Source organism: Eulemur rufifrons, chromosome 2 (assembly GCF_041146395.1).
Source record: "Eulemur rufifrons isolate Redbay chromosome 2, OSU_ERuf_1, whole genome shotgun sequence".
NCBI classification, from domain to species: domain Eukaryota; kingdom Metazoa; phylum Chordata; class Mammalia; order Primates; family Lemuridae; genus Eulemur; species Eulemur rufifrons.
In genome coordinates, this window is record NC_090984.1 from 121,883,307 (window position 1) to 121,904,837 (window position 21,531).

The window sequence follows — 21,531 nt, forward strand, 5'->3', positions numbered from 1 at the left end:
TCCCGCCTGGGCCTCCCAGAGTGCTAGGATTACAAGAGTGAGCCACCGCCGGACCACCAGGTGACTTTTATCCTTATGCATCACGGAGGCTCAGGCCTACCCTTACAGAGCAGTGAGGCACGCGGGCACCAAGTGTCTGGCCTTGAAGGAGGACCAGGGCCTGGGGCGTGGCCTATGCCTAAGCCTGTACACTGGACAGCTCAGTAGGGTGCTGGTCTCAGACCAGGTCCCCAAACCTGGGGCAGGGGGCAGGGGGCATGGACATGACCTCTCCCAGGTGGGCCCGTGAGGATGGGCAGAAGGATGTTTCAGGCAGGGGTGCCTCGGTGAGCTGGAGTTCAGAGGAGAGACTGTCTGGGGACAGGGCGGGGTCTCCAAGCAGGCCTGCTCTTAGGAGTACTCCTCCCCCTAACCCCGCGGTTCCCAGGACAGGTACTGACTGCGGTGCAATTAGAGGAAACCTGCCCCTCTGGGGAAAGAATCCACACTCCCCAAGCGGTTGGAAGGGGGCACTGGCCCGCAGACGGCCCCCCACGCGGTGGAGCTGGAGGTGGGAAGAAACCCACGGATCTGATCTGCAGCAAACTCTGGGCTTCCCCTCCCGCAGCTTCCAGAGATCTGATTGGGCGACAGGCTGCGACGTTCTTAAATCACATCACTTCCCTGGCCACACTCCCTCCTCGACCAGTCTGGAGGAAGCCAACTCGGCTCCACAGGCTTGAACACTTAGCGAGTCACAGTCACTCTCCTCCAGGGCTCCCACCGCGGGCCGGTGGCTGAGGCTCTTTAAGAGCCAAACCCAAGCAGAGGAAGAGCGGAGAACAAGGGCAGGTGGCCGAGGAGAGAAGCCACCGACGACAGAGAGGGCCGGACTGGACCGCGGGCTAACCAGCCAGCCCCTTGCCCGCGAGGCGCGTCTGCTCACCCACAGTCCTGACGGCTAAACCAGGCTCCCGATTAATACCTGTTGAATACATTAACCCTCAAAGCCAAAGCAGAGACACGAAAGGCCAAACAGGGAAGCGCCGGGCCCAGCGCCCACCCCCGAGTCACAGGCAGAGCCTGGTGCACACCACCCAGGCCTCCGGGGGCACCCAGCGCCCTGTGCAGAGGCTCGGCCTCGGTGAAGGTGGCCACACTGGCTGTCCCGGCCCGTCAGGCCCACCCAGCGCCCGGGGGATAGCCGCCCCCAGCCGCTCACTGACCTGTAAGGAGGGGCCGCCAAGTCAGAGCGTGACTCGGCCGGGGTCTGGCCAAAGCCGTTCAGTGCCCACCAAGGCCAGCCTGCTAGGAGGTCGCCCGATGGCCCCAACCCCGTCCAGACGGCTGCAGGGGACAGGGTGGAATCAGCCCCCAAATTCATGGCCGGGAGAGGGGACCCTGCTCCCTCTGGGCTCCGGATGGAGATGGGGGAGGGGAGGGGATGCGCCCAGGATCTCGGCGTCCGCTGGCCTTGGGTGGGGAGAGCGCAGGGAACAGCGGAGCATCCTCCGGGCAGTCCCTGCCTCCGCCAAGCCCCAGTGCTGCCCCCAGGGCTCCAGACCCCTCGCCCGCGCGTGTCCGAAGGGATAAGAAGACACCTGGCCCCGCGCACGGGTGCGCTAGGCTCCCCCCGGGCTTGAAGTCGATTAACGCCCACGAGAGACCTCAGCCTGAGGGCGAGCCGAGCTGGCTCCCACCCCAGACGCCTGGCGCGGACCCCCGAGATCGGGCGCCCGGGCAGAGCCGCCTGCCTCCTTACCCCCAGCGCATCCAGCCAGGAAGTCGAGCGCCATTGCCGGGCCCCCGGCGAGGCCGCCCTCCCTGCTCGTCCTTCTCTCCGGCCCCTCGCCGGGCTGGGCGCCGTCGGGGACCCCCAGCCGGCAGCCTGTGCTGGGCTCGGCCTGGCCGCCGCCGCCTGGCGCGGAGCCCCAGGCGCGCGCGGGGTCGGGGACGGCGGCTCGGAGCGCGACTGCTCGCCCGCGCTCGTCCCTCGCTGGCCGGCTCGCTCGCCCTCGGGCCGTGCGCCCGCTAGCCGCCCGCGGTCTCTCACTTCGGGCCGCCTGCCCCGCCCCGCCCCGCCCCGTCCGGCCGGGCTCCGGGACGCAGAGCGCGGCCAATGGGCGGGCGCGGCGCGGGCGACACCCGGCCCCTGCGCGCCGCCGCCGCGCCGGATTGGCCAGGCGGGCCGGGGGGCGGACGTGCGGGCGGGCGGGGCGCGGGAGGCCGAAACAAAGAGTATGCTTGCTGCGCCCGCCCGCGCCGCCCGGCGGGAGAGGAGGCGCCGCGCGGCTCGCGGGGTGGCCGGGAGGGTTTCGCGGGACCCCGAGACCCGACCGCGGCCTGCGCTGGCCAGGCGGCCTCCCGAGCGTGCTGTGCGGGGGCGGCGCCCGCTCTGGACTGGGCCCGGCAACCTCGGACCTGGGTTCGGATCCTGACTCCGCCGCTGAGCCTCAGCGCCCTAGTCCGTGTAATGGGGACGCTGCGGCGATGACGGACGGGAGTGCCGGGACCCCCAGGGTCTGCAGGCTCAGACACAACTAATTGTGAAACGCCTCTGGCGGCGAGTAGCCCCCTCGGGGGCCCTCGGCCGTCTGGCCTGCGCGCCCGCCTGGCGGTGGCCTCGGGGACTTGCAGTCTCCTGGCCCACCGCGGGGTTCTGAGGGTCCGAGCCTGCCCGGGCTTCCGGTGGGGCCCGAGGCTGGATTTGGGGCAGAGGGGAGCGAACTTTTTAACACGGAAGCGGGGCGTAGGGCTTGGCCAGGCCCTCGGGCGACCGCACCTTCCCGTGGCTTGCGGAGTTGCGGGAGCCGCAGAAGCTTGTGGAGCGAGGGAGGTTCTAGGACTGGAAGAGAGCTGCAGGACAGAGCCTGCCGGATCCGGGCGCATCCCTCGTGTGCCCGCAGGGGGCGGACGTCGGGCCGCTCGTGACTCGGAGAGGGGGCCTCGGGCTGCATCCTCCGGCCTCCCGGGAGGGCAAACCAGGCGGAGGCGAGGGAGTGTGCAAAAACGCCGGAGTCGGAGAGGGCTTGCCTCTGGGTCCCCTTGGGTATCCACGCGGCCAGGGATATGTGAGAGCCGAGTCTGGAGTCCCTGACATTCGCTATTTCAGGGGATCCCCTGTTCCCTCGAGCGGGTCCCAGTTGGCAACTCCCCCTCCCCCCTTTCATCAGCGCCTCTGAGGCCCAGAGCCTGGGAGCCTTATGGCCGGGCCGGGCTGGGCACTTTCTCCTTCGCGGCCAGAGTCACAGCCATAGGCCAGGCCCAACTTCCTTCTTTAGGGTCTGGAGTCAAGGCCACACTCGGCCACGTTTCCAGGTTCCAGATCACACAGTTCTTTTATTCAGATGTTACGGTTTCTAAAATCAGGACGGGGCTTGCAATGGCTATGCATTTCATGGAGGGACAGGTTTTAGAGGTTCTGTGTGTTTGGTCCGGGGCGGGGGGGGGGGGGGGGGGTATGTGTTGGTGTTTGTCAGTAGTGAAGCCTGGTGATACAGGGGACCCCAGCGCTCATGTGGGGGCTCCTTTTACTCTTAGAATCTAAACAGACCATTCGTTAAGCAGAGACCCAAACCCCAGGTCTGCTGACTCCTAGTCCAGTGCTTGTGATGGCTGGTGGGCCCTGAACTAGGGGTCTGGAGGCCTGGGTTTGAATGTCGCCAGCCTCTCTGACCCAGCTGGATGCTCCAGTGAGGCAGGTGTTGCGGGGAGAGTGGCCCATGGGCCAGAAAAGCAGTGGCACGTGGGCCCCAGGAGTTGGCTGTGTGGATACTCAGGTATCTGGAGGCCTCCTGAGGACATGGCAATTAAACCGGACAGCCTACATCAGGTCACTTGCCCTTAGGAGCGGGGTGTCCCTGGACTATCTGAGGACTCAAGAGGTAAAGTGCAGATCCCTGCAGCATTCATCCCTGTTTCTGGAGGTTTGGGAGGAAAATCAAGTACTTTAATGGGGCAGTAAGTCAGAAAATTATTATGGAAAAATTGATAAAGAGACAAGAATGACTTGCTTTGCTTTTAAGAGAACACACATGCGTTTAAGTTGATGTCATGCTTGGGGCAGGTTGCACTGACTCCCTGGGGGTCCTTGGGAAGGGGCCTGGCAGCCTGGTAAACAGTAGGCACTGCATAATTGAGCTTTAGAAACCTCCTTGCGAGAAGGGCTGTTTGGGCAGACTGCAGGGATCCCGGTGAGAGCTGATGGGGGCCCGGTGAAGGCCACAGTGGGGCCCTGGGGGGCAGGGAGGAAGGGAGTGTGGGCACTCCTCCAAGCTGTGCACTTGGCAGGGACAGCTTTGAAGGGGAGCCAGTCTCCGGGAGCCGGTGTTCAGGCTGGGGCCTGCTGTCAGTATATGTGGAACTGTAGAGGGCTGGGCTCTGGGGAGGTCCCCCTGAAGTGGCCTGCCACAGGAGCCTCAGGACGTGGGAGCCAGGGGGCTGTCTCCAGCCAGAAGCACACAGTGGACCCCTGTTGCTACCAAATAAATACATACGTACAATAAAAGTACATCCTGACCTCCATGGCAGGGCTTCGGTGGCAGTTGGGAAGAGACCAGAAAGGAAGATAAAGAAATCTTTGTGCCAAGTACAAGAGTACGCGATGCCCACATCTTGGAGCAGTGGGATTCAGTGTCTTTTGTTCTGTTTCATTTCCGGAGGATAAAATTACAGTACAGAATGTGCTTTCTCAAACTCCCTGTGTTCCACGGAGCCCTGGACCGCCCCATGCCTGGGGAGGCCACCCTGGCAGGCTCTGTCTGGCCCCAAGGACCCCAGCCTTTAAGGGGGCAGGAACTGTCACGGGTCCGGGGTTGAAGCCAGTTGGCTGAGAGGTGTGTGTTGGAGTTTTTATTGTGTACAGTTTTTATACTGTCTTACACAGGACAGGTTCAGTGTGGGAAAACCAGAAACACCAGCAGCAAAAGGGAAAGGAAGTCGCCTCTTCTCCCCACCCTGGAATTTGTTGAGTTGAGTGACAGAAGCTGTAGGTGCCCTAGTAGGAGCTTTTTGGGTCTGGGCTGGGAAGGGAGGCTGGCACTTGGGGCGTCACAGGGCGGGTTGGGGGAGAGGCTGAGGCACCAGCAGTGTAGACCTTGCAGGCAGGAACGCTGTGCGGGAGCACGCACAGGGTGGGGGCTGGGCACAGCGCAGGTGCTGACCCGGACCGGAGCCGCCTGAGCAGGTTGCATGAGTCCTGGGCAAAGATTCACGGGAAGGGTGAGCTGTCACCTGTCTCCTGTCTCACGTGGACTAAAACCCACGCTCAGTGCCGTGCCCTTTGAGGCCCAAGGTGACCTAGCTGCAGCCTCACTTCTTACCTCTCACCTTTCGCCGCCTCTGGCCTCCAAGCTCCTTCCTACCTCAGGGCCTTTGTGCTCTCGGCTCCTCCTGCCTTGGGGGGCTTCCACCCAGCGTTGCGTGGGTCACCTCCGGGTCATCTCCAGGACCCGAGCCCTGCTCAGTTCGCACCCCCTCAGGAGGGGCTTGCCTGACCCTCTGCCGGCTCTAAATGTCTGTGTCCCCCCGGAATTCCTAGATTGAAGTCTTAACCCCAAGGTGATGGCATCAGGAGGTAGGGCCTTGGGGAGGCGACTGGGTCATGAGGGAATGGAATTAGTGGCCTTATAGGAGACCCCCGAGACCTCCCTCACCCCTTCCACCACGTGCGGACAGCGAGAAGGGGCCGTCCGCAGCCCCTGGGTATGCTAGCACCTTCATCTTGCACTTTCCAACCTCCAAAGTTGGGAGAAATAAATTTCTGTTCATAAGCTGCCAAGTGTATGGCGTTTTGTCATAGCAGCCTGAATGGACTAAGAGCGCCCTCTAGAGCGCAGAAGCTGCAGCATCACCATTGTTCGTTTCTCTGTGTTCACACCTGTCTCCCGCTAGAAGGTGGGTTCCACCAGGGCAGAGCCTTTGTCCCCTTCGCCAGCGCCAGAGAGGGCCTGGCCGAGGGAGGTGCTGGGTTCTGGGGTCGGGGTGCTGGGGGTGGCAGCAGGTTCTGGCAATGGCTTCGTTTGGGTTCCAGCTTTTCCAAAATGTATTTTTAGAATTAAAAACACCAGGGCGGGCGCAGTGGCTCACAACTGTAATCCTAGCACTCTGGGGGACCGAGGCGGGAGGATCACTTGAGCTCAGGAGTTCGAGACCAGCCTGAGCAAGAGCGAGACCCCGTCTCTACTAAACATAGAAAGAAATTAGCTGGACAACTAAAAATATATAGAAAAAAATCAGCCGGGCATGGTGGCGCATGCCTGTAGTCCCAGCTACTCGGGAGGCTGAGGCAGAAGGATCGCTTGAGTCCAGGAGTTTGAGGTTGCTCTGAGCTAGGCTGACGCCACGGCATTCAACCCCGGGCGATAGAGTGAGACTGTGTCTCAAAAAAAAAAAAAAGAATTAAAAATGTCAGAACAGTTCCTCCCTGTTGAGCTGCCATTGGCCCTGGTGAGAAGGAGCTGGGGAGATGCAGGAATGGGGCTGGGCTCTCCTTGGGGGTGGGGGGCTGTGCAGAGCCAGGCCTTGTCCCATCAGCTTGGACTCAAAAGCAGGGGTCGCCTCCCAACCTGAGCATGGGGCGTTCAGGTAGCCTCAGCCCAGCCACGGTGAGGGGACCCCAGACTCTGGCCAGCCCTGCTGAGTGTCCTGGGCCACACGTTTCCCCTCTCCAGACCTCGGGACTTGGAGTTCACCTGTACATCCCTGTGTGGCTGAGTCACCTCCTAGGGAACGGCTAAAAAGACAGATTCCCAGGCCCTGCGCCAGACCTAAGGCATCAGACGCAGGGAGCAGGTGGGAGTGAAACTGCATTTAAGCCAGCCTCTCAGTGGTTCTTAGATGGGTTTGGGGATGGTGGGTTGAGACCATTAACAAGGACAGGTTTGGGAAGCTCCCACTCCAACAGTTTTGCTTTTAAAGCTCAGCTCAAGGATCGCTTGAGCTCAAGTGTTCGAGACCAGCCTGAGCAAGAACTGAGACACCCGTCTCTACTAAAAAACTAGAAAAAAAAAGGGGCTGGGGTGGGATCAAAAAGAAAAAAAAAAAATCTCAGCTCCGTCCCCTCCTTGCCTGTGACCCCAGGAGCCTTCTTTGCCTCAGGTTAGTCATCCATGAAATGGGCTGCGGAGGGTTCTAGGGGCCTCACCAAGCCAGGCTCTTCCCACCGCAAGACAGCTTGTCGCCAGTGCCCCAAGCCAGTGCCCGAAGGATAGAGAAGAGCTGACTTAGTTAATCAGCTGAAGTACTGAAGGTTTCCTGAGGGCATCTCCAACTGCATCAGTGGGGAAGTCCTGGCCCCAGCTGGCAGGTGTCCCAAATGGCTGAAGACGGCAGCAAACAGGTTGGGTGGCTTTGTGGTCAGGGGCTGGGGACCGAGCTGTTGGTTGGACACTTGGCTCTCAGTAACAACTGCCGACAGGTCTCTTGCTGTGAATAAACGTTGCTGTCGGGATTTATCTCCAGCCTCTCCGCTCAGTGGGAGCAACCCCACCTCCCCAGCGAGTCCCCTCTGGGCCTCAGAGGGTGAAGGGCCTGGGACCCCCTAGGGACACCCTCACAAGTCCATTGGGACCAAATTTCTTTTCTGTCCCTTGAATTTAGTCAACCCCACAGTTGGCACCATGTTGCTTGGGCTTCTTGCATTTCCATTGGTTGGGAACTTTTACAGTCCCCCAGGGCCACCATTCTGGTGAGTTGTGGACTCCTGGCTTGCTGAGGCCATTGAGAGCATGCTCAGTGCTGGCTTTCGAGGGGAACAAGAGGCCTGAGGGAGATTATGAGATGACCAGAAATTCAAGATGGGGGGTAATATAAATAGACACACGGCTCATGCTTGAATAAAAACAGAGCCTGAGGCCGTGCGCGGTGGCTCACACCTGTAATCCTAGCACTCTGGGAGGCCTAGATGGGAGGACTGCTTGAGGTCAGGAGTTCGAGACCAGCCTGAGCAAGAGTGAGACCCCGTCTCTACTAAAAATAGAAAAATTAGCCGGGCATGGTGGCGCATGCCTGCAGTCACAGTTACTGCGTAGGCTGAGGCAAGAGGATGGCTTGAGCCCAGGGGTTTGTGGCTGCAGTGAGCTACGATGGCGCCACGGGAGACCCTGTCTCAAAAAAAAAAAAAAAAAAATAGAGCTGAAAGGGCCTGTGCTTGGGGATTGCCCCAAAAGCCAAGGGAGTGGTCCTGGCCACCTGGTCAGGACAGAGAGGGGCCAGGCGGGAAGAACTGAGCTGGACATGGTGTGTGTTTGCTGCTGTTGCCCAGGGCTCGTGAAACCCAGCTGGGGGCCCTGCCATGAGCTGGCCTGGCTGTGCCCTCTCTTCCGGGTTCCATTGTCAGAGTGGGGGATGGCTGGGTGGGCGGGCTGTCCCAGGCCTATTGCCAGTACAAACAGGCACCCGAAGTGTTACAGCTCTTTTAGAATTTGTCTAGCAAGTATTCTGGTCCTCTGGCAACCAGAAGATGCCGCCCACCAAAAAAAAAAAAAAATTAAAAAATAGAAGAACAAACAGACACCTGAGGGCAGTGGCCAGAGTAGTAGGGTGAGCTGGAGACGGCACATGGGGCGGGGGGCAGCTGGCAGAGAGCATGACTGTGCTGAGCCCAGAGGTGTGTCAGGCCCCTCGCTGTACACCCTGTACGGCCTCAGGCAGTCCCCTGCCCTGCACGTGCCAGCGCCCGCAGGGCCATGTCTTCCTGGGGCAGCTGTGTGGGGCAGACGTCCCCCCTCTCCTGGAGCCAGAGTCTTCCCTCAGCCACCGGACCCTGCTTCACGCTGTGCCCTCTGGAGTCCCCGTGGCAGGCCTTGGGGTACTTTGTCGTGCAGACATAGATACTATACTCCCCAGCCAGGCTGGGGGCTGCAGGTGGGCCAGGGTAGTGTCTGGGTCATTTCTCGGTCCCATTGCCCAGCACAGGCCCTTGCACAGGAGGTGCACCCTGGAATGAATGAATGAATACCTGGCAGTAATCAACAGCTTCCTTTCCCAAAATAATCAGGTATGACAGGTGTTAGACCCTGCTTTCGAGGGAGCCTCCCATTCCTCAATTTAACCTACTTGTGCCTAGGATCTGGGGGGGGTCAGAGGTCATCTTGTGCAGGTGAGAGCCCTGAGGCCCAGGACACGTGGCCTTCTCAGCCCTTCCAGCCAGGGGACTGCAGGGTTGATGGTGCCCCTGGGCAGGGCACGAAAGGCTGGAAAGGGGCTGGAAGTGTGGCCAACAGCAGGTGCTGCGAGAGCAGCCCAGAAAGGGCTTAGGCCCCTGGGTGTGGGTGGGGGCAGGAGCCGGCGCCACCCCAGACAGCCGGCGCAGGAACAAGTCCCCGCAGGCCTGAGGCTGCTGTGGGTGGGCTCTCTGCGTTTCAATTCTGCCTCTGTCTGGTGACTGCTGTCGGGGGCGGTCAGAATCCTTACCTCTTTAACCTGCCGCAAGGAGCTGTTGTCCTCCCTGTTCACAGGGAAACTGAGGCACAGAGGTTGAGTCAATTGGCTGTGGTGTCATCCGTGGCAGAACTGGGCTTCAAATTCCAGGTCTTCTCCTGAACTCTCATCTGCTGCCTCTGTCCAGGCGGGGGTGTCCTCGTGTGTAACTCAAGGGTGGTTCCGGCGGGCCAGGAGGGGGCTCTGACGCCCGTGACGAGCTCAGTGGGAAGGGCAGCGTGTAGTGCCTCTTCCGGCCGGAGTGGGAGCCGGAGCTGGGGGCAGCCCCGTCTGCACCCCCTCTTCCAGCGAGGAGGCATGGGCAGAAGAGGCAGCAGGGGACGGCCTCTGATAGCTTTGTAGCTCGGTGCTCTGTCCTGGGGCCATGCAGGTTTGGAGGACCCAAGATGGCAGAGGGAGGCCAGGGTGTCTGGGAGGACTGAGGGGGCTTGTCCCGCCCCCACACGAGGTACACCCCAGAGACACACCCGCCCCTCCCCAAGTGGGTGAGACTGCATCTACCTGGGGCCACGTGGCCTGCGGTGACCAGCTGGGCTTGGTGCAAACCCAAGCAGACCTTGGCAGGGGCCAAGCCCAGAATGTACAGGCGCGGGTGTCCTGGGTACAGGACTGGCCTGTCCCATTTTAAAGATGAAGAAACTCAGGCTCAGACAGATCACTGAGTGAGCCAGGTCAGAATCTGGGGCCTTCTGATTTTGTTCAGATTTGCCAATGAGCCCATTTTCGGGAAATGCCAGGGCTGCCCATTTTCTCTGGAGCAGGGCCAGCCTCCAGGGTCTGCTCTGGGCTTCTGAGTCAGGATCCATTCTCTGGAGACCCCACTGTCCCTCCTCAGCCACTCCAAATCCTGCCAAAATGGTAAAAGCTGTCAAAATTAAAAATAGGTCAAGTATGTTTGTTTTTTTCCCTTTTCTTTTCTTTTCTTTTTTTTTTTTTTTGAGACAGAGTCTTACTCCATCACCAGGGCTAGAGTGCCGTGGCGTCAGCCTAGGTCACTGCAACCTCCAACTGCTGGGCTCGAGTGATCCTCCCGCCTCGGCCTCCAGAGTGCTGGGATCACAGGCCACCACGCCCAGCCGGCCAAGTAGGTTTGACCTAGCGATCTCCCCTCGGGAAATATGCCCCTCTGAAACACGGAAGGCCCCAGATGGTGTTTCCCGGAGCACTCTCTGTATGAACTGGAGACCAGCCCCAAGTACCTGCGATTTAATCACAAAGTGAAATCATAATGGTCATATTTGCAGAGTGCCTCCTGCCTGCCTGGCACAGCTGCAGAGCTTTACAGCATGTTGACCCTTGGGTCCTCCCAACAAGCGTATGGAGTTAGGTCATGGAATTTCCATTTTACAGATGAGGAAACTGAGGCCCAGGCAGGCTAAGGGATTCATCCAGGTCATGTAGCTAGAAGTGACTGAGCCAGGGCCGAGCCCAGGCAGCCTGCTCAGAGCCTCTGGCCCCGTGACTGCTTGGCCAAGCCCAGGGATGCGGTGAATGTGCACAGGAAGGCAGTGGGTCCCCAGGCACCCAAGCGGCAAGGCGTCCAGACACAGTGACTGGGAGAGGAAGCAAGTGGCAAAACGATATTAGAAAAAAAAATGTGCCCAGGTATGGTAGCTCATGCCTGTAATTCCAGCACTTTGGGAGGCTGAGGCAGGAGGATCATTTGAGGCCAGCGGTTCGAGACCAACCTGGGCAACATAGTGAGATCCCATCTCTACAAAAAACAGAAAAATTAGCCACATGTGGTGGCGCACACCTGTAGTCCCAGCTACTGAAGAGGTTGAGGTGGGAGGATGGCTCGAGCCCAGAAGTTTGAGGCTGCAGTGAGCTATGATGACGCCACTGCACTCCAGCCTGGGTAACAGAACGAGAACCTGTCTCTAAAAAAAGAAAGAAAGAAACAAAAGGAAAGAAAATAAAAGAAAAGGAAAGAAAGAACAGAAAAACAGCACTGGCTCGAATTCACTGGGAGGTGGATCCCCAGGCCTGGGCTATGGGGCTTTCACTTTCTGTGCTGGCTCCAGCTCTCCTATCTGGATTTTTTTTTTTTTTTTTTTTTGAGACAGAGTCTCACTCTGTTGCCCGGGCTAGAGTGAGTGCCGTGGCGTCAGCCTAGCTCACAGCAACCTCAAACTCCTGGGCTCAAGCGATCCTCCTGCCTCAGCCTCCCGAGTAGCTGGGACTACAGGCATGCACCACCTTGCCCGGCTAATTTTTTGTATATATATATTTTAGTTGTCCATATAATTTCTTTCTATTTTTAGTAGAGACGGGGTCTCACTCTTGCTCAGGCTGGTCTCGAACTCCTGACCTCGAGCGATCCACCCGCCTCGGCCTCCCAGAGTGCTAGGATTACAGGCTTGAGCCACCGCGCCCGGCCTGGATTTTTTTTTAATAACATGTAGTTATTCCTTTAGCTTCTGAAGACAGTTTGAAAAAGAAAAAAAAAGAAAAAAAGAAAAAGTAGAAGTGCGTTTTGGAATGCGCCTACCTTCCATAGCACCTGGGCAGAGAGCCCTCCCGCCCAGCAGGGCCCACACCCTCCCTTTCCGGGTGCGCTTGGGTGGTTTGTGCAATGTCTGTCGCCCCCTGGGGGACTCTGGGTCCTCCTCGCGTGGGCCAGGGCTGGCGGCTGCACAGAGCAGATCTTGGGGACTGGCGGAGCCTAAAGTCAGTAACCCCGGCGGGGCGGTCGCAGTGGTGGCCTGAGGTGGCTCCAGTGGGCACCCCTATGGCTCCGCCGCCCACCATCCACGAAGGAGCGGAGGGCCACTGCCTGTTGGAGAAATCGACGCAGAGATGTCATGCGCTGGCCCAAGGTCACACAGCTGGGAGAGGCAGAGCCCGGGCCCACACCCAGGCTGAGGGCTCCTCCTCCGACCCACATGGGGCTGTCCCCTGGCCAAGGCCACAGTTAGTCCTCGATGTGGCCTCCCTCGAAGGAGGCTGGGCAGGGCCCAGGCAGCTCCAGTCTTGTTCATACTACTTTTTATTATGGCCTATGACAAAGGCCACGCCCCCAGCGCCTGGATAGCGCAGGGCTGGGCGGCTCTCTGCATGGAGGGTAGGGGGAGAAAGATAGGTGTCCAGGGCTTCTGGCCCAGGTGCCATGGCGGGTGGCACTTACTGTGTTGGACACTCGGCAGGAAACATGGGACTGAATGGTCCCTGTTCTTTCTGTTAGACAACATGCTTCACGCTCCCTCAGTGTCCAAGGTCGCTGGCTTCTCAAGTGCCGCATCTGCAATTGACCCTGAGTCCCAGCTGCATTTGCCCTGCCCGGAGCAGGCCCATCACCTCCTTCCTCTAGACCCCACGCTTCTGTTAATGCAGCCTTAGCATTTGGCTGGCCAATTCCACGGGGACGTGCCCGGAGCTTGCCCTGAGTGGTCATAGACACAAGGCAAGTACTGTTCTCATTTCGTGGGTCCGAAAGTGGAGGCACAGAGGCTGAGGGAGGCGGCCCGAGGCCTCACAGCCGTGAGTGGTGGAGCCGGGTTTGCAGACAGGCAGCCCAGCTCCTGACCAGACGCTGAGCTTCGTCTCCCTAACGGCCAGGACCAGCGTCAGGACTGGCCTTGGATGGGCCGCTGCCTGCCCTTTGCCCTTTGCCCTTTGCCCTTTGCTGTGGCAGCTGGCACTGCCCGTCCTTTGTCCCCCACTCACCCACACACAAGCTGGCAGGGGGAACGCCCCTCGGTCAGCACCCAGCCTGTTCAAGGCCAGCCTGCCGGTCAGCTCATCAGAGGCAGGAAGTCAAGTGGACACGAAGACTCTTGCCCCACTGCCCTGCCCGTAAGGACACTCAGACAGGGCTGCCCGGAGCCCTCTCGCCAGCCCACCACTTTCTGCTCTGCAGCTGTGTGGCCCTGGCACGTGCAAGGCCTTCCTGAACGCCAGTGTCCCCATGTCACCTCACAGGGCCGCAGTGTAGTCATGCAGGGCGTGCACAAAGCCCCTGTGAGAGCCCACGGGGTGATGGCCACCAAGACATGGCTTACGGCACCAGGGCTGTCCCTGTGCTGGCCCCGATGTCACAGAGGCTGGGTCTCGTGAGAGCATCAGGGGATCAGATGTAGCTCTGCTGCCTTCGTGGCTTCCGACAAGCCCCCTTCCTGCGCCTCAGTGGCTCCATCTGTAAAATGGGGACCACTGGTGCTGCTCTGCCTCCCTTCTGGGGCTGTGAGGAGGGTCCCAGCAGCTGGGGAGCACAGGGATAAACTGGAGTGGGGACCTGTGCGGCGGTGGGGGGGCGGGGAGGGGAGGGTGTCACTGTTCTAACAATCATGGCACATGGCCAGCAGACAGCAGTGCCTCCTGGTGGACGGCGTCCCCTTCGGGAGAGCCCCGGCCAGCTTGGTTAGAGGCTCAGTCGCAGCCCTGTCCCTGGTTCATGCTGGGCACGGGGGACTCAGTGGGGCAAACCTGGCCGTGGGACAACAGGGGACCAGGGCAGTGGGGGGTGGGGGCAGACGTGGGTGCTCAGCCCAGGCGGGCTCGGGCCAGCCTCCCCTGCACTCAGTCCTCCCTGGCCCGTCACCCCCACTCGCTCCCTCCCTGCCACTGAGCGCCTCAAGGACAGGGACAGACTCTTGTTTCCCTGGTGCAGCCTCAGCTCAGAGTGTTTGTTGAATGAATATGTGAGGGAGCTTTGAGGGCTCCCCAGGCAGGAGTCCTGAGCAAATCCAGGGCAGGCACCAGGCCCAGAGGACACCGCGAAGGCCTGAGCTCGGGTGTGCGGGGGCCAGCGGCAGGGCACTGATCCTGCCCCCTGGCCTCTACCACCTCCTCTGGCCTCTCACAAACTTTCCAGATACCTGGTCCCCAGGGCACTGGGACAAGGGTCTCTGAGGGTTGGGGTGGGACGGAGTCCAGCTGTGTGGCACGTGGTTGTGGGCATCGACCTCCTGCCTCTCAGCACGGTTGGGTCCTCCCCTTTGGGCCACTGTCAACAAGCTGCAGCTTCCTGTCCCCTGCCCCCCACCGCAGGTATTTAAGGTCTGAGAGGAGCGGCGGGAGGTGTTGAGGCCACCCCAGTGGTGGCACCAGAGCACTCCAGGGCAGCAGACCCAGGGCCTTCCCTCCCAACCGCATTGTTCATGGATTTTGTCGCTGGAGCCGTGGGAGGTAACAGACAGGGACAGTGGGTGTGCAGGGCGCTGCGGCTCCGGGGTGCCAGGAGGGGCTGAGCAGGGGCGGCGCTCCGCCCTGGCCGGGGGACAGGCTTCCGGCAGCAGTGAGGTTTGCAGAGCTCCCTGGTGTGGGCCGTGGGAGCCGGGAGGAGAGAGCAGGCTCCTGGGAGACACAGGCTGGGTGCAGCAGCGACCCAGGCCTCGGAGGAGGGGCGGGGTGGTCTCCATGACCTGGGGGCACAGGCAGGAGGCTGAGGGCAGGCTGGGGACGGGGCTGTGGTCCAGGCATGGGGGCCGCTCCGGTGGCCGATGGTCGTTGCCATCTGGGCTGGGAGTCCTTGGCGTGGGAAAGGATGACTGAGCCACAGCCTGAGAGGCCCCAGGGGAGGGCGGAGAGTGAGGGGACACAGGCCTGGGTCCTGGGGATCCCGGGCCCGCCCACCGCTCTGGCTGTGTGTGCCTGGCTGGGTCTCCGGGGAAAGGGCTCTTTGCAAAAGACCCAGAGAGATAAACGGCCCCTTGGGACACAGGCTCAGAGGCCATCGACCCTGCAGCCTGTGGGGCTGTTTTGAGCGAGGCAGCCTCGGCCTTGCTCGTCTTGTGAAACAGCAGTGGGCAGCGTCGATGCTTCTGGGAACAGAGCTGGGGGTGAGGGGAGGAGCGCGGCTCCAAGGCTGGGGAAGGACCAAGGCCCTGGCCCCGCCAGTGGGCTTCCTGAGGTCCTACTCTGTGCCAGCCCAGGCCAACTGCCCCCGCGCCTGGCATCCTTCCTCCAGAGCGCTCGGGAAGGCGTGGGTGGAAGGGCCCCTGCTCTGTGCCTGGCCCTGGGCCTTGTCCTCGAGGAACACTAGTTCTGGAGGTGGAGAGGGCATGGGTGGGACAGCAGCAAGGCCATCTCTGATCAACATGTTTTGAGGCATAGAGGTCAGGGAGGGCTCCAGGGAGGCGGTGACGCTGTGGTGGGGTTTTAAAGGGCAAGCTGGAGTCCAGTGAGGTGTATGAGGGCACTTCTGCCCAAGCCACTCAGTCTTTGGCTTATTCGCACCATTCTTTCCTTCATGAGTATGTACTGAGGCCTGGGACACACAGTGAATAGGCCTCCGACTGCCTCAGGGTAGAGCACGGTCCCCCCAGGGACCTGTCTGTTCCTTCTCTGGCTCACCCGTTGGACATTGAGGCCCTGGTGTCAGGAAGGAGAAGGGAACAGGACCGTGGCACCCGGGCGCCCTGGCCGAGGGCGAAGGGCCCTGGTCCAAAGCCCGGCCTGGAGCCTGAGGCCTCTGCAAGATGTGGACTGTCCCCGCACTCTGCTCCACGCACACGGTGGCTCCAGGCGGGGCTGGCTCGTCACCAAGCTCCAGGGCGAGCCTGGGCTTCCCTCCTCCCCCCGCAGCTGAAATGTGCAGTTACCTCCGGCTGGTGGGCAAACCCTCACAGACTGCTGGCTCCGGGCTAGGGCCGAGCAAGGGTCAGACCAGAAGTTCTCCCCAAACGTGAGACGGGTGGGGAGGCTGAGGAATGTCCTTGGCATGAGGCAATGAGGACAGGGCACCACTGGGCCAAGACTCAGGGCAGGAGAGTGGCTAGCGAACCTGGCGGAACTCACCTGGAGGCTGCTCCTCACCTGCAACGTGGGGGTTGCTCCCAGCATGGGTGGGCCTGGTGCAGACCAGACGGCTGGGGGTCTGCTCCCCGCGGGGGACCAGTCGGGGCTCAGCCTCTGCCATCTCCCATAGCGTGAGCTCACGCTGCTTGCGGCCTGTCTCCCGCTCTCCTCACGGGCTCTACTTTCCTTCCAGGTGTCTGCGGTGTTGCTGTGGGCTACCCCCTGGACACGGTGAAGGTGCGGCAATGGCCAGGCCCCCTCAGTGTGTCCTGCACCCCCATTCATGGCCAGAAGGCTTTCTAGAATGCTAATCAGACCCAGCCCTCTCCTGCTCTAACACCTTCAGTGGCTCCCCATGGTCCCTGGGACAATTTCAGTCTCTCTTTCTCAACCCCAGGCCTCAGGTTTCTTATCTTAAATGGGGCTCATTGTCCCTACTCTGCTCATAGACCAGCACGGCCGTGACAAGCAAGGGTGACTCTGCCCTTCCCCAGGGCCTGCTACCATGCCCTAGGCCTGGAGCCACCCAGTCCTGAAGCCCACTTCTCCCCTAGGTCAGGATCCAGACGGAGCCAAAGTACACAGGCATCTGGCACTGTGTCCGGGACACATATCGCCAAGAGCGGGTAGGCCTGGGGCCAGGGGTTGGGCAGGGGGCCAGGGAGGGGGACATGGGGGCCTCGGGCACCAGCCCTGCTCCTGACCAGCCAGCGGGTGATGCCTCAGCCCCCACCTTCCAAATGGGAACCGTGCCGACCTCAAGGGCTCCCCTGGCGTGGGCGAGGGGCTCAGAACCAGGTTCCTGACCCCAGCAGAGGGTCCAGAGGTGGCCCTTGAAGGTTGGGGAAGGGACCCGTGTGTTACATTTCTGTCCCCTCCAGGGCAGGCACCCCCTGAAGGCAGTGCTGGGTAGAGTCATCAGGGGTCTCAAGGTCCTGCTCAGACCCCGTCCAGGGAAAGGACTTGGGGACACTTACCAAAGTGAACCTGGGGTTCGGTGCAGGCCAAGAGCCCACGAAAAGCAGCAATGATAGAACATGTTCGTTCTCTGTCATCATCATCAGCTGCCCCCAGTCAGGCCTGGCCCCACCCCAACCTCACAAGTGGAGCATTATGAGCCTCAGTGACAGCTGAGGAAGACAAGGCTCTGAGGCCGTGACTTGCCGGAGCGGCGAACCTCAGCTGCCCGGCCGGAGCCCGGCTCCCCTGGGCGGCCCCACTCCTGCCTGGCCCCAGGCCTGACTCGCGCCTGTCCGCCAGGTGTGGGGCTTCTACAGGGGCCTCTCGCTGCCCGTGTGCACCGTGTCCCTGGTTTCGTCTGTGTCTTTCGGCACCTACCGCCACTGCCTGGCACACATCTGCCGCTTCCGGTACGGCAGCGCCGAGGCCAAGCCCGCCAAGGCCGACATCACGCTCTCGGGATGCGCCTCCGGCCTCGTCCGCGTAAGTGAGGGCGGCAGGGCCAGGGAGGGCCTCGGAGAGACTAAGGTGGGAAACCGAGGCTCCGTGAGGGCAGACTGGAGGCCACACACGGAGCCGGGGGACCGTGGGTGTGGAGCCAGCGTCCGGCCCAGGCTCAGCAACGCACGGATGAGGGGTCTCTGCTGTCCAGGGGAGTGGGGGTGGGCTGGACAAAGGGACTCTCTCTGCCAGGGTCTGGGGACCCGGAGAGACAGAAAGTCACCTCGCAGCCACCACGGGGAGCTGAGATTCCTGGACACAGTCGGCCGCTGCCGCAGACATTGGCGTTCCTCATCGCCAAGTGTGCACGGAGCGCCCGCCATGCCCGGCCGGCCGTTGGTTGAGCACCGGGGAGGCCAAGGCAGCCTCGGTCCCTGCCTCGTGAAGCTCACGCTCCAGCAGGGAGCCAGACTTAAACTCGCACAGAGCCACCGGAAGCTGCCACAGGGCCGCGGGGGAAACCGAGGAAGGTGTCAGCCACGCGCAGGCAGCACAGAGGCTGAAGGCCTGGCCGACCGGTCCAGAGGACCAGGCTCGACTCCTGGCTCTTTTTTTTTTTTTTTTTTTTTTTAGACAGAGTCTCACTCCGTTGCCCAGGCTAGAGTGCCATGGCATCAGCCTAGCTCACAGCAACTTCAAACTCCTGGGCTCAAGCGATCCTCCTGCCTCAGCCTCCCGGGTAGCTGGGACTACAGGCATGCGCCACCATGCCCGGCTAATTTTTTCTATATATTTTTAGTTGTCCAGCTAATTTCTTTCTATTTTTAGTGGAGACAGGGGGCTCTCACTCTTGCTCAGTCTGGTCTTGAACTCCCGACCACAAGCGATCCTCCCGCCTCAGCCTCCCAGAGTGCTAGGATTACAGGTGTGAGCCACTATGCCCGGCCTCAACTCCTAGTTCTGACTCTCGTTAGTTGAGTGACCATGGGCCAGCATGGGAGCCTCTCTGAGCTTCTGTCTCTTCATCTGTAAGAGGCATGATGAGAATTAAGTGAGATCATGAGTATAAACCTCCAGCACACACACCCATAAAATGGCAGCTAATATTAGTGATATGACCATATTACTGATAATTATGGTATTAAATACGTTCTCAAACCCGAGTCACAGACATTTACTTAGCTCCCTGACATCTCTGCGGGCAACATGAGGCCAACAGGAGGCCAGGGCCGGGGTATGTGGGCAGAGTTGCAGGAGTCACCCCATCCCTGTCTCCTCCTCCACTCTAGGTGTTCCTGACATCACCCACTGAGGTGGCTAAGGTGCGCCTGCAGACGCAGACACAGCGGCGGCCCTCGGCCTCGGGGCCCTCTGCTGTGCCCCCGCTGTGCCCTGCGCCTCCTGCTGCATGTCCGGTGCCCAAGTACCGTGGGCCGCTGCACTGCCTGGCCACGGTGGCCCGTGAGGAGGGGCTGCGCGGCCTCTACAAGGGCAGCTCGGCCCTGATGTTCCGGGATGGCCACTCCTTCGCCACCTACTTCCTCTCCTATGCCATCCTCTGCGAGTGGCTCACCCCCACTGGCCACAGCCAGCCAGGTGAGTGGGGCCCAGGCCTGGGTGGGCAGGGGGCCAGCCCAGCGGGAAGAGGAGGGGGAGGTGAGGTCGTGCTGCATGCTGGTGCCCGGGTGGGGACTTGAACCCAGGGCTCCTGCCTCCCAGGGTAGGAGCCTCAGTTCCCTCAACACCATGGGTCAGGATAGACCTGCTCTGTCTCAGTCACTGTGTGGCCTTGGACAGGTCACAGCCCCCTCTCCCAGGTCTCAGTTTCCCCACTTGCAAAATGAGGATGGGCTGGCAGAGTGAGCCCAGGGTGCCCAGCAGGCTCCCAGCCAAGGCACTGTGGTCTCTCCGCAGATGTCCTGGGTGTGCTGGTGGCCGGAGGCTGTGCAGGGGCCCTGGCCTGGGCTGTGGCCACCCCCATGGACGTGATCAAGTCGCGCCTGCAGGCGGACGGGCAGGGCCAGCAGCGCTACCGGGGCCTCCTGCACTGTATGGTGACGAGCGTGCGGGAGGAGGGGCTGCGGGTCCTTTTCAAAGGGCTGGCGCTCAACTGCTGCCGTGCCTTCCCCGTCAACATGGTGGTCTTTGTCACCTACGAGGCTGTGCTGAGGCTCACCCGGGACCTGCTCACATAGCTCGTCCCGACACCCCAGCAGCCAACCCGCCAGCGGCTGCCAGAGGTCGTAGCAGCTGGAGGAGGCAAAGGGGAGTGTTGCTGGGGTTGGGGTCTCACAGGGCCACCAACCAGGACTGCTGGGAGCCTCCCTGTGGCGGTCAGCCGAGGCCCGAGCTTGGCCTGCCCAGCCACTGACCAGAAGAAGGTCCAGGGGCTGATCTGCCATCACCCCGGGGTGGCCTTAGGGTCACACGAGCCAGGGAGGAGCAGGCCTGTTACTCGTGAGTCATGTGCAGTCGGTCGTCATTTGGTCAGTTGTCCATTCCAGCTTCCCTACGGCCTCTGTCCTGATCCACACCTTCGGAACAGCCCTCCATTGGCCCAGCCGCAGGCTCAGCCGCCCTCTACCCCGTCCCATCCTCCTGCCCCCACTGCCATTTCTCCCACGCTCTTCACACAGTCCCCTCAGAGGTAGGCGCAGCTGCTCTCCGCACCAGCCTGGGGCTGCGGTGAGCCTGAGCCGGGCTGGCACCACGTGTGGCTCCAGGGCCGGCTTGTTCTCTGCACCAGGATGCGCTGAGGGGACGCTGCCAGGACAGCCGTGCCACCTGGGCTTTGGCTCTGGCAGGGGCCTGGGGTCACGGTCCCTGCCCGGGAACGTAGTGCACCCTCGCTGCTCGCAGCCTCGCTCTGCCCGCAGATGCCGCACCTGCCGTGAAGACCCCAAAGGCCCATTCGGAGCGGTTGTCAATAAAAGGTTTCTGAGGTTTCTGAGGCGGCTCAGTGGTGTTGCTCCTGGTCTGTGGGCTGCTGACCCCTTCCCTGCCTCCAGCGCATCCCTGGACCCCCGGAGGCCTGCCTGCCTGTCCCGGTGGTGTGGGGCCATGGCGCTGTCCAGCTCCCTTCCTGCTGGACAAGCCCCTCAACCCGAGTGGCCAGAACTCCCTCTGTGCAGACGGGCACCCTGAGGCCCAGCCCGCACTCTGGCTGGCTCCACCCGCTCAGCCTCCCGGCTGTGGGGGCCTGGCCTGTGGCTCTGAGCCCTGCCACAGGGGTCTGTTCAGCATGACACCTGCTCTCAACATCCGTCCAAACCCACTGCTTCCTGGGTGAAACCTGGGTCCGGCCAGTTCCTCCCAGCTGCCCTGGCTGAGAGCCACCCCTCCAGAGGGGGTGGAGGTAGGAGGGTGCCAGGCACCTTACCTGGGTTATCCCAGCAGCCGGACGCCAGCAAACAGCTCGGAGAGGGGCTCGCCTGAGGCCACATGGCTGGGAGGGGCAGGTGGGACTTGCACCTGTGCCTCTGTGGCCCAGGGACAGGGGCCATCGGGGCCAGGGCTGGCAGGCCCAGCATGAACCCACTGAGGCTCTACCACGGCAGCCCCTGGCGACGCTGGCGCTCACCTGCCTCGAGTACACTCACGCGCAGACACCAGCCCTGACTGAGTCCGTGCACCGAGTGCCCCCCAGTGTCCTGCTGAACCAAACCCTCTATTCCCAGGGTGAGGGGGGACCTCTTCCCGCGCCTGCTCCTGCCATGCTGGTCCCGTATTTGCTGTGCTCGTGGGTACCTGACCTTATGCCCTGTGCCCTTTGCCAGGGCTGCCCTCCTTGCCCTGCCTGGCTGACTGCCGCTCTCAGGCATCATCTCCTCCAGGAAGCCCTACTGCCTCACCACCAGGCTTTCAGGTGTCCCCTGCTCTGTTCCCATGGGGACCTGGTTGGTTGTCTGTCACTCATGTGCCCCCAAGCCCACCCCCGAGCCTGTGAGCTGCCCGAGGACAGTACGTAGCGCC

At 61.4% G+C, this 21,531-nt stretch overlaps 1 protein-coding gene and 1 pseudogene across 1 annotated transcript; both read left to right on the forward strand.

Moving 5' to 3' along the window:
- Positions 1 to 8,379: 8,379 nt before the first annotated feature.
- Positions 8,380 to 8,448, forward strand: LOC138381128 (U7 small nuclear RNA; annotated as a pseudogene).
- A 5,988-nt stretch (positions 8,449 to 14,436) lies between these two features.
- On the forward strand, positions 14,437 to 20,506 carry SLC25A47 (solute carrier family 25 member 47). The gene is made up of 6 exons (XM_069489761.1): positions 14,437 to 14,547; positions 16,352 to 16,395; positions 16,713 to 16,784; positions 17,419 to 17,601; positions 18,849 to 19,155; positions 19,474 to 20,506. The coding sequence occupies exons 1-6, from the start codon at positions 14,520 to 14,522 to the stop codon at positions 19,752 to 19,754; spliced, it is 915 nt and encodes a 304-aa protein (XP_069345862.1). The 5' UTR covers positions 14,437 to 14,519; the 3' UTR covers positions 19,755 to 20,506.
- Positions 20,507 to 21,531: the final 1,025 nt, after the last annotated feature.